The 9,967-nt window shown below is 38.0% G+C and overlaps 1 protein-coding gene across 1 annotated transcript in view; it reads right to left on the reverse strand.

Annotated features, from left to right (window-relative positions):
• LOC122063847 overlaps positions 1 to 5,293 on the reverse strand; it is a 12,052-nt gene extending 6,759 nt beyond the window's left edge. Inside the window, exons 1-3 of the mRNA XM_042627551.1 lie at positions 4,982 to 5,293; positions 2,596 to 4,888; positions 1,011 to 2,439 (exon numbers count right to left, since the gene is read on the reverse strand). Coding sequence (XP_042483485.1) covers positions 1,011 to 2,439; positions 2,596 to 4,888; positions 4,982 to 5,016 — 3,757 coding nt within the window. The 5' untranslated portion in view covers positions 5,017 to 5,293. The remainder of the gene's footprint in view (positions 1 to 1,010; positions 2,440 to 2,595; positions 4,889 to 4,981) is intronic.
• Positions 5,294 to 9,967: the final 4,674 nt, after the last annotated feature.

Here is a 9,967-nt window from a genome sequence, read left to right on the forward strand (position 1 = left end):
TTGATTGACAAATTATGTTCAATGAAGCGCATGGACTACAAATAGTCCACCCAGAGGGAAGGGAGAGGGGAATGGCCCAAAATAAGCGCCAGCCCCTGGCGTGAGAGTGCTTCCTTTGCAACACTTTAGAGTGGAATGTTTTGTGGCTGAAAGAATTCTGCTAAAGATGAAACATTATTAGAAAAAATAGGGAAATGAAAAAGAGATTACAGTGCAACTGAAGCATCAGCAAACAAAAACCACAGACAATTACAAGCCACCCACCGCCTCAAAAAAAATCTCAAATTAAAAAGCAGCCAAGAAAAGTATATACTTGCTATAATGATTTTTATTTAATAGAACAAACTTTATTAAAAAAATTAAAAAATTAAGAAAAGTAAAAAAAGAATGAGGCCTTCGATTGCAAAATAATATTTTTTTTTTCTTTTTTTGAAATATCTACCAAATATAAAATAATGTCAACAATAATCATGTAAAATAAAGCTGGGGAGAGAATGTGTTATGCAAGTTTAGGAATTTGGGCATACTTGGCAAAAGTAATTCATAAAGGAATATTTCTTAATATAACCCATAGGGGAGATATTCAAAATTTCTCATTTTCTCAAATGGGAATAAGTAGCAAAATTGGTGTTTGGTAGTATTTTTTTTTTTTTGCTAGAAATCAAAATTGTATTAAAATGGAGAATAAAAAAGAAATAAGGGTACACCAAGAAAAAACCAAAGCAAAAGAAAGGACCCCACCTTCGGCATTGCCATCAACAGGGTCCTCCAAAGCTATCTACAGAATCTAAATCTTGGTTTGGAGAAAGAATCCCATCTAATCTCCTCAATAATATGAGTAGGAAATTCCTCCATGGTTCCAGATAATCCTGTTTTTGCAGCTGATTTTGCAAGGTAATCCGCAATAGGATTGGCTTCCCTATAGCAATGAGAAATCTTCCAGGATATAGAATTGAGGTAGTGCTGCAAAGAGAGCCACTCTTGCAGGGCAAACCAAGGGAGAGACTTGCCTTGAACAGAGTTGACTACTGCCACAGAGTCAGATTCAATCCACAAGTTTGTAATCCTTTGACCCATTGCATGGCGGATACCATGAAGAAAAGTCATGAATTCTGCATAGTAGTTCGTACTGATGCCAAAGAAATGCTTGAAGGAGAATATAACTTTCCCATTGGAATCTCGAATGACACCCCCTCCTCCTGCTCGACCAGGGTTTCCCATGGAACTACCATCAATGTTTATCTTTGACCAGGCGAGTGGAGGCTTGCACCAAATGACTTCAAGAATGGAAGGAGGGTCGCCTGGAACTGCATGCAACCCAAGTTTCCTGCAGCAAAGAAGATCAGCAGTAGTCCGAATGACCCCTTTTAAGTTGAGATTAGACTCCTTGAGCGTTCTCAATATTTTCATGAATAGCAGAGAGGCATCCGAACTCTTACCACCATGCCGTCGATGATTCCTTTCTTGCCAAATAGTGTCGGTCACTATAATCAAACCAGCCGCCCAAGGATCCTTTACCGACAAAATTCTTCGCTTTCGTTTCCACCAGGATATCAAATCAGCAATGGAGGATTGATCCTTCCAAAGAAAACCAAAACAGTTCAAGAAATTTTCCCAAAGGACCCGAGAAACACTACAATTTAAGAAGAGATGGGGCAGAGTCTCAGCATGAAGACCGCACATGATGCATTTGGAGGCTAAAGAGATGCCTTTTTTCCTAATAATATCATCAGTAGTAAGCTTCTGGTGACACAGACGCCAGCCAAAAGTTGACTGACGAGGAGAGAGGCCTTTCATCCAGACCAGCTCATGCCAAGGAACCTTTGGATTTCGGCGGCGAATATCATTCCAGGCTGAGAAAGTACTGAATTGACCAGAGGTAGAGAGGCTCCAAATACATGTATCTTTTATGTTACCTCTAGGGATATTGATAGTTGAAGCAGCGAGAAAAAAATCTTGAAGAAGAGAAGATGAAACCGTGGGGAAGTTCCACTCATTATTGTCAATAAAGGCCGCAACTGTCATGGAGGAAGATGCAAACAACTCATCTCTCAAACCTGCCTTTTGTTGAAAAGATTTAGAGTCAACCCATCTATCTTTCCAGCAGTTTATGGAGACCCCATTACCCACCACCCATCGCTCTTTGCTAGAGACAAGAGACCACATTCTTCGAAGGCCTGGCCAAATGGTGGAAGATTTATACCCTTTCTTAAGCTCCCCATTTTTCTTCAAAAATCGAGCATTAATAATGCTGGACAGGGCTGATGTAGAGTGTCTTATATTCCATACCTGCTTACAGAGAAAAGCTTTATTGACATCCCTTAGACGCCTAATTCCCAGCCCTCCTTCTTGTTTAGGCTTGCAGATTGAGTCCCAACTAACTGTAACTCCTTTGGCTGTTTCAGGATCGCCACTCCAAATGAAATTCCTCATCCATCTCTCCATGATGTTCAGTAAAGAGCTAGGCCACCAGTATACAGAGAAGTTGTGGGACGGCATACCAGAAATAACAGATCGAACCAGCTCCACCCTACCAGCCATGGAGAGGAGCTTTCCTTTCCAACCAGCCATCCTTCCTTTAATTTTATCCATCACCGGGAGGAGAGGTTCCCGAGTGACTCTACCCTTGAAAATTTCCACTCCCAGATATTTTGTAGGGAATTTGCAGATGGAGATTCCAAGGGTATCAGAGATGAGTTGCTTTCTATCAAGAGACATATTCCCCAGAAAAAGTTTACTTTTGTTGAGATTGATTTGTTGACCAGAAAACTGCTGATACTTTGTAAGGAAGTCATGGAAATGTCTGACATATTTGATGGAGCCATTTAAAAAGAAGAAAATATCGTCTGCAAAGAGGAGAAAACCTGGCATTTGGACACCACGAGGACCCTTGATGGTTTGTAGTTTCTTGTCTTGAAGCATAAGGCGGATTCCCCTACACAGGACCTCTTCGGCAAGGATAAATAAAAGAGGGGAGATGGGGTCACCCTGACGTAGGCCTCGCTCAACACCAAAGAATCCAACCGGACCTCCATTGAGCAACACTGAAATTCTGGATGTACGAAGAATTTGATGCAACCAATCAATCCAAGTATCGGGGAAGCCAAACTTTTTCAATACCTTGAAAAGAAAGCTCCAAGATACAGTGTCAAAGGCTTTCTGGATATCAATTTTTATCCCCATACCTCCACCTCTTGTACACTCAAACATGAGATTAGTTAACTCTGAAGCGAGGCTGATATTAGTCTGAATAACCTTGCCCTTCTGAAAGGCGCCTTGCTCTTCTGAAATGAGCTTAGGGAGGAGAGAAGAGAGTCTTGTAGCCATAACCTTGGACAAAATTTTACAGAAAAAATTTTGCATGCAAATCGGCCTAAACTTGTCCAGAGAAGTCGCACCTTCCATTTTCGGGATGAGAACCAAGAAGCTATTATTGATACCTTTAGGAAGGGTTCCAGAGCTGAAGAAATTCTTCACAGCACAGCAAACATCAAAACCAATTTGCTCCCAACAATGTCTGAAGAACGCACCAGAGTAACCGTCTGGGCCTGGAGAACTATCAGGGTCCAGGTCCCAAATTGCATTCTTGATCTCTTGATCATTTGGGATGGCTTCCAATCCTCTAACGTCAAGCTCGTCAAGGATATGGGGAATGCAGTCCAATAGCGATCCATGGTCAAGGGTGGGGCTGGCTTTATGGATAGCCTTATAGTACTCCTCAACATGAACAGCCAAATCATCCATGCTTGATGTAATTGTACCATCAGTTTTTTGAAGAGAGCGAATCGAGTTCTTCACCCTTCTGATTTTCGCAGATAAGTGGAAAAATCTAGAGTTTCGGTCTCCTTGAGAGAGCCATCTATTTCTTGCTTTTTCTGCCCATAGCTTTTCATGGTCAAGGAGAGCTTTCAAGTATCTGGATTTAGCATCAGCTTCCAAATTAAAAAGATGGTCATCAATACCATAGTAATCTATCTGAGATTGAATTTGCTGAAGATCATCTTTTGCGGCTTTTAATTCCGCATCAAGGTTTGGGAACACTGATCTTGCCCAGCTTCTGAGAATAGGCTTGAGGCGTTTCAGCTTAAGAGCAAGAGAAAAAATAGGATAGCCATCCACAGGTTCACTCCAGGATTTATTGACCACATCCATAAATTCCTCATGGTCCATCCAAAATCGTTGGATGCGGAAGGGGCAATTTGCTGGTTTCATCATTGAATCCGAGGTAATGCACAGGGGGGAATGGTCAGAAGAAAACCGCTGCATCACCTCCTGGGAACAGTCATGAAAGTGGTTTATCCATTCTTCATTACAAAAAGACCTGTCCAGAATTGCCAAAACATTCCCATGCTTCCTGTTATTCGTCCAAGTAAATTTATGCCCTTGAGAAGGAACTGAAATCAGGTTGCAAGCATCCACAGCCGCATTGAACTCAGACGCAGACCCAAGATTAAAGGCGCCCGGACCCTTTTTTTCGTACGAAAAAAGGGAGGCATTGAAGTCACCTGTAACAAGCCAAGGAGAGGAGCCAATTGGAGTCGCTGCAAGAGCCATCCATAGCTCTCTTCTAGAAGCTCGGAAACAACTCGCATGTACAAAAGTTATGTAAATAGAATTGTTTCTCCAATTTATACACAGTGAAATAAACTGGTCAGACATGGAAATAATAGTTGGTTTGGTGAGAGACCTCTTCCAAATGACCCATAGGTTTGGGTTTTTATCAGTGCGAATATTATGAATAAAGCATGCATCATATCCCAGTTTATTAAAAAATAAAGAAGGGAAAGCAGCTACCTCCACCATTGGTTCAGCTATACAAACCACATCAGGGTGCTTGTCTAGGAGAATATTGCTGAGAGTTGCACGACCAGCAGCCTTCTTCATCCCTCTGATATTCCAGAAGAGGGCACGCATCATAAACATTTGGAAGAGGCAATACGGTCAGACTTTCTAGTCTGCTCCACAGTGAACAATTGTTTACCTTTTTTTCTTGAAACTGTTTCCATGCCGTGGCATTGTTCCTTCTGGAGGGCAGCAGCATCAATGGCGCCAACTTCCGGGTAGTGGAGGGTGAGATGACCATTATCCATAGCACTTGAAGTAATGGAATTTATCACGTGATCACGGTGGACAGAGAGTTGACAAGAGCCAGAAATCAGAACTGGATTAGCCGCACAACCTGGAGAAACCAGAATGCCATGTTCTGTAATTGAGTTAGTCTCAGTGGTTTGGTTCACCATATTGGGCTTGTTTGACCCGTGTAAAGGAACTGAACCATCTCTGTTGCATGGGTCATCCAAACGATCTGCAATTGGATTATTCCTCAAATTGGTGTTTGGTGGTATTGTGGTATTGCTAAGTTGATGTTTTGTACGCACTAATATTGACTACATTTGGGATGAGAGGGAAACTTTTGTATTTTCAAGAACAAAACTCATGTCCTTTCTTATATTATTATAGACATTAGAGTGGAAGTTGAGAACTATTGTTGAGCTGTTTGACAAAAAGGGAGAAAATCCCTTCAGAATTGGTTCTTGGTGGAGAGGTGGGAAGTAAGACCTATCTGGTCCTCTCGGTGAGTCTACTGTACTCTCCGGTTTTTCTATGCCATGTGTACTGTAGGGTTTAGCCCATGTAGTTGGCCAAACCATCCCCTTCTTGTTTTTTAGTAGCCTTTCAGTGTCTTCATGAGATATATCCATAAGGTGCTTTTAGGGCATCCTCTCCTTTTATTTATATATATATATATATATATATATAGATATATTGAGAATCTTGTATATATCCTTTATGTATATATATATATATATATATAGATATATTGTGAATCTTGTATATATCCTTTCTGGAGGGATTTCTAATTGTGTAAGCATATCATTGATGTAGTAGTCCCTAACCTGAGGGACAAGCAGGTAAAGAAACTCAATATTGAATATTTGAGTCGGCGACAGGACACGTCTCTGCCCAAGAATGGTTTCAGAACCTTCATCCGTGGTTGTTACTAGAAAATGGTGACGTTGAACTATGAAACTCATTGATGCTCTGGGTTGTGAGTCAGTGGAGCTTCGGTTGACATAATGTAAAGAGGGAAGCATGATTGATCTTCCTTGATAAAGGAAGAAAGATGAAGAACAGATCAAGAGAGAGAGAAGCAGTTTGAAAAGTAAACAAAGATGCAAATAGGATGGCGACTGGCCCTTTTATTAGTGTAACAAAATGGAACCCTCCACAGAGAGAGAGAGAAATGCATTACCATTCATATTTCAAACAGGATTAGAATTGGATTTTGTTATATTGGTAACTACCCATGTGGGGAGGCAACACACGTGGGTAGAGAATCTGGACTCCTAAAATTGTGGGTGAAGTTAACAGGTTTTAAATGAAATGACTGATATACCCTTCCACGCAATAGGGCTTTTCAGTCCAAGGTTTGGGTAAGTAAAGCAAATTAATATAAGCATATATATTTTAGGATTCCTTTTTTGTTTGACAAGTTTAAGTTGAAATAGAAGTTTTTACATTTTTTAAGTTTCCTAACTGTAAAAATTAGAGCCGTTTATTGATGTTTCCATTTTTAGTTTTTAAGAGGGGTTTCTTAATGTGGATGTTTGAACCGTTTAGTATTTTAGCAATAAAAAAAAAAGGTTTGAATCACCTGGATTGAGTCATTATTCAAACTTGAACTAACTGATCTTCCTATGTTATAAGTATCCCCCACTAACTCGGATTGCGAAGCTAAGATTCGGCAGATTTGAGTATTACAAAAGCCTAGATGCGGAAGGATTAGTGTACAGAACAAGAACCTAATTAAAATAATGCAAAAAATAAATGGGAATACAAACACACAATCACATAATTCACTTAAAAGATTTATGTGATTCAGCTAAATTGCATACGCCCACAATAAGATGAGATTTTCTTCAATATCAATGGAGAATAGGGTCACCATTGCATCCTCACACCTCTCTCAAATTAATTACATAGAAAAAAAACTCTCACTATGAATTTATCTTCGCAAAAAAAAAAAAAAAAAAAAAAAAAGAAGAAGAAGCTAAACTCTTCTTCGCCTGTAGATGATAGTTCACCTACCATCTTAGGGTTCACAAACCCCTATAAGGTTTTATATTGCCTCAAAATATCCTCCTGACTGCCTCCTTGTCCATCAAAAGCAATGCAATCGATAAATGGATTCATCATGGTCTTAGGAAAACTCAAGTTGCAAAATTTATTTGTTACCATTTTATGATCTTAGACTAAATGCTTCATTTTGGGTAATGGAAATAAATCTTCCACCATTTTATAAATATTTCGATACTCTAACTTTTACCATCACCCAAATGCCTCGTCTGATCAATGTTCAACAACAATTTTTTTTTTCCTTGTCATGGTAAATTTATAAATAGCAATAGATATATTAAATCATTTAGGGTGACATACATAGTCTTACTGTTGTTGTAAATTAAATGAGTTGATGAACATAATTGATATATTGTAGTCTTAAACATATATATTCTTCGACAGTTTGAGTTCTGTCAATATTCGGCGGTAGATAATTTTTTCCCCTGTCATGGTAATCTTATGAATGATGATGTGTATTTTTCTTTTTTATTTTATTTTATTTGGGTAGAATGGTGGGTATTTTTCTACCGTCATAGTAAATCATTTTGAAAACATTAATTGTATAAAATTATCTATTTGTAAACCAAATACCACCATTTTTTTTTGGAAAATCTTGATGTGGGAGATTATTTTTTTTTTCCGCTAACGACGAGTATCCAAGCCTTCGACCTAACTAGTCCTGTGGACATATACTGACTCCACAATCGCATGGATCAGATTATATCAGGGTTTAATGAGAATCATTCAACTTTCACCGAAAGCAGTGAAGAGCACAAAACACCCCCGTGTAAGTGGCTCCAAGAAGATATGAGGAGTCGAACTCAAAACTACACGCTTCTTGAGGCGAAGGTCCTTCACCAACTTGGCTACCCCGTTGGGGTCTTTATGTGCCTTTGTGTATCATGTGTGGTATGTGACTGATAAGTTTATAACATTTCATCATAATTAGAATTCTATTGCCTTGAGATTAGAGAAAAGCTCGGTTCTCTATTGCTTGATATTCATGAAACTAGTACAAATTATGTGAATGATGAATATATTTTGGGTAATGGAAATAAATCTTCTATCATTTTATAAATATTTCGAGATGATAACTCTTACCTTCACCCAAATGCCTCGTTTGATCAATATTTGATGGCGACTTTTTTTCTTTTCTTGTAATATTAAACTTATAAACAGCAACATGTATATTAAATCATTTTTGGCAACATACATAGGTTTACATAGTCGTAATTATATTACTTGATAAACATAACTATCTATCGTAGTCTTAAATATATTCTTTGATGATTCGAATTCTATCAATGTTTGGAGGCGGATTTTTTTTTTCCATCACGATAAACTTATGAACGGTGATGTGTATATTTCTTTTCTTTTCTTTTCTTTCGGGTAGAGTGATGGGTATTTTTCAACCATCATGGTAAATCATTTGGCTTATAGACATAAGCCCTCTTTGGTATCATTTTTCTTTTCTCTTTTTATCTATTAAAAAAAAATCATTAATGAAAACCATTTTTTATCAAAACATAAAAATGTTTTGGTAACTACTTGATAAAAATCATATTTTTTGAGAAAATGTTGTTTGGTAACTCTATGTGCAAAATAGTTTTTTAAAGAAATTGGTGAAGAGATTCCTTCACCCATCTTTTTTATAACTCTCTTTCTCCACTTTAGACTGAAAAAGAGGGGGCAAGGGGCTTGGATTTGCAATTACAAAACAAATGACTACTTTACCCCTCCATATTGAACCTTTAAGCACATGCTCATTAAAGTCCAGCGGAAAAATAACTGAAAATCATATTTGGCCAAAATACAAAAAAGACTTTTGATCTCTTTTTGGTTTTTGTGTTTACCAATTTTTTTTAAATAGAACCAAGCTCCATAAATGATACCAAATATAGCCAAAACCATTTTTGTGAACAAAAATCGAAAAGAAAAATGATACGTAAGAGGGCCATAGTTCTATCATCATTGTCAATCATTTTGGGCAATGAACATAATTACACCATCCTTGTAACTCATTTAGGTCAACATGTATTTCCTTCCATCTCCAAAACTTAAGATCAGCTGCCTCTATTCATCCATGCACGTGTACATAGTTTTGGCCTGTCTACACATGAAGGGGAATGTTGGAAAAATAATACCACATCGATTAATTACCAGGGAAACCTTCTATCCCCTCATATATCTGAGTCCTTCCATGTAATACTTCGAGCTTTTGAATTGAATATTTACACTCTCATCCCGAATTTGAAACCTTGAAATCTGTTTTTTCAAAAAAATGTCTATTAATTTTCTAAAAGAACAATGCTTCTAGGAAACAGATAACTGTGTCTAAAAAGATGTTCCATGGAACCACTAGGTTCAACAATTGTCTTTAGTTATTTCTGCTAATCCAATTAGGAATTGGATCATATCTCTCGGTATTCTAACTACATTCACCTGTCAGTTTATCAAGTTAAATTTTTATCATTGTTCTCCTGGAAATCTAGGTCTTTTAGGTGTTCCTTCTTAGACCACTTGAGAGGATGATATCCATGTATTTGGGTACATTCAAGGATTCAGTTCTCGGTTTCAAATCGGTATGCTTATAACAATATGATATCAATTCCTGATTGACCTCTATTGATTTTGATTGATTAATTTACCCTTACTTTTCATTCGATGAAAAGATATATTTTTACAATTTTACCCCTGTTCTGATACCTATACCCGATCATCCATACCGATATGATCCAACCGATACAATGTATTCTGGTACATTGGAGAGTACTCAGTTAGGGCTGAGCTCTCATCCTTTTCTTGTAGGATTGGAGTTAACTCTAAGACTTTGATCAAGACACAAAGA

The sequence above is a fragment of the Macadamia integrifolia genome, unplaced genomic scaffold (genome assembly GCF_013358625.1).
Source record: "Macadamia integrifolia cultivar HAES 741 unplaced genomic scaffold, SCU_Mint_v3 scaffold1475, whole genome shotgun sequence".
Taxonomy (NCBI): domain Eukaryota; kingdom Viridiplantae; phylum Streptophyta; class Magnoliopsida; order Proteales; family Proteaceae; genus Macadamia; species Macadamia integrifolia.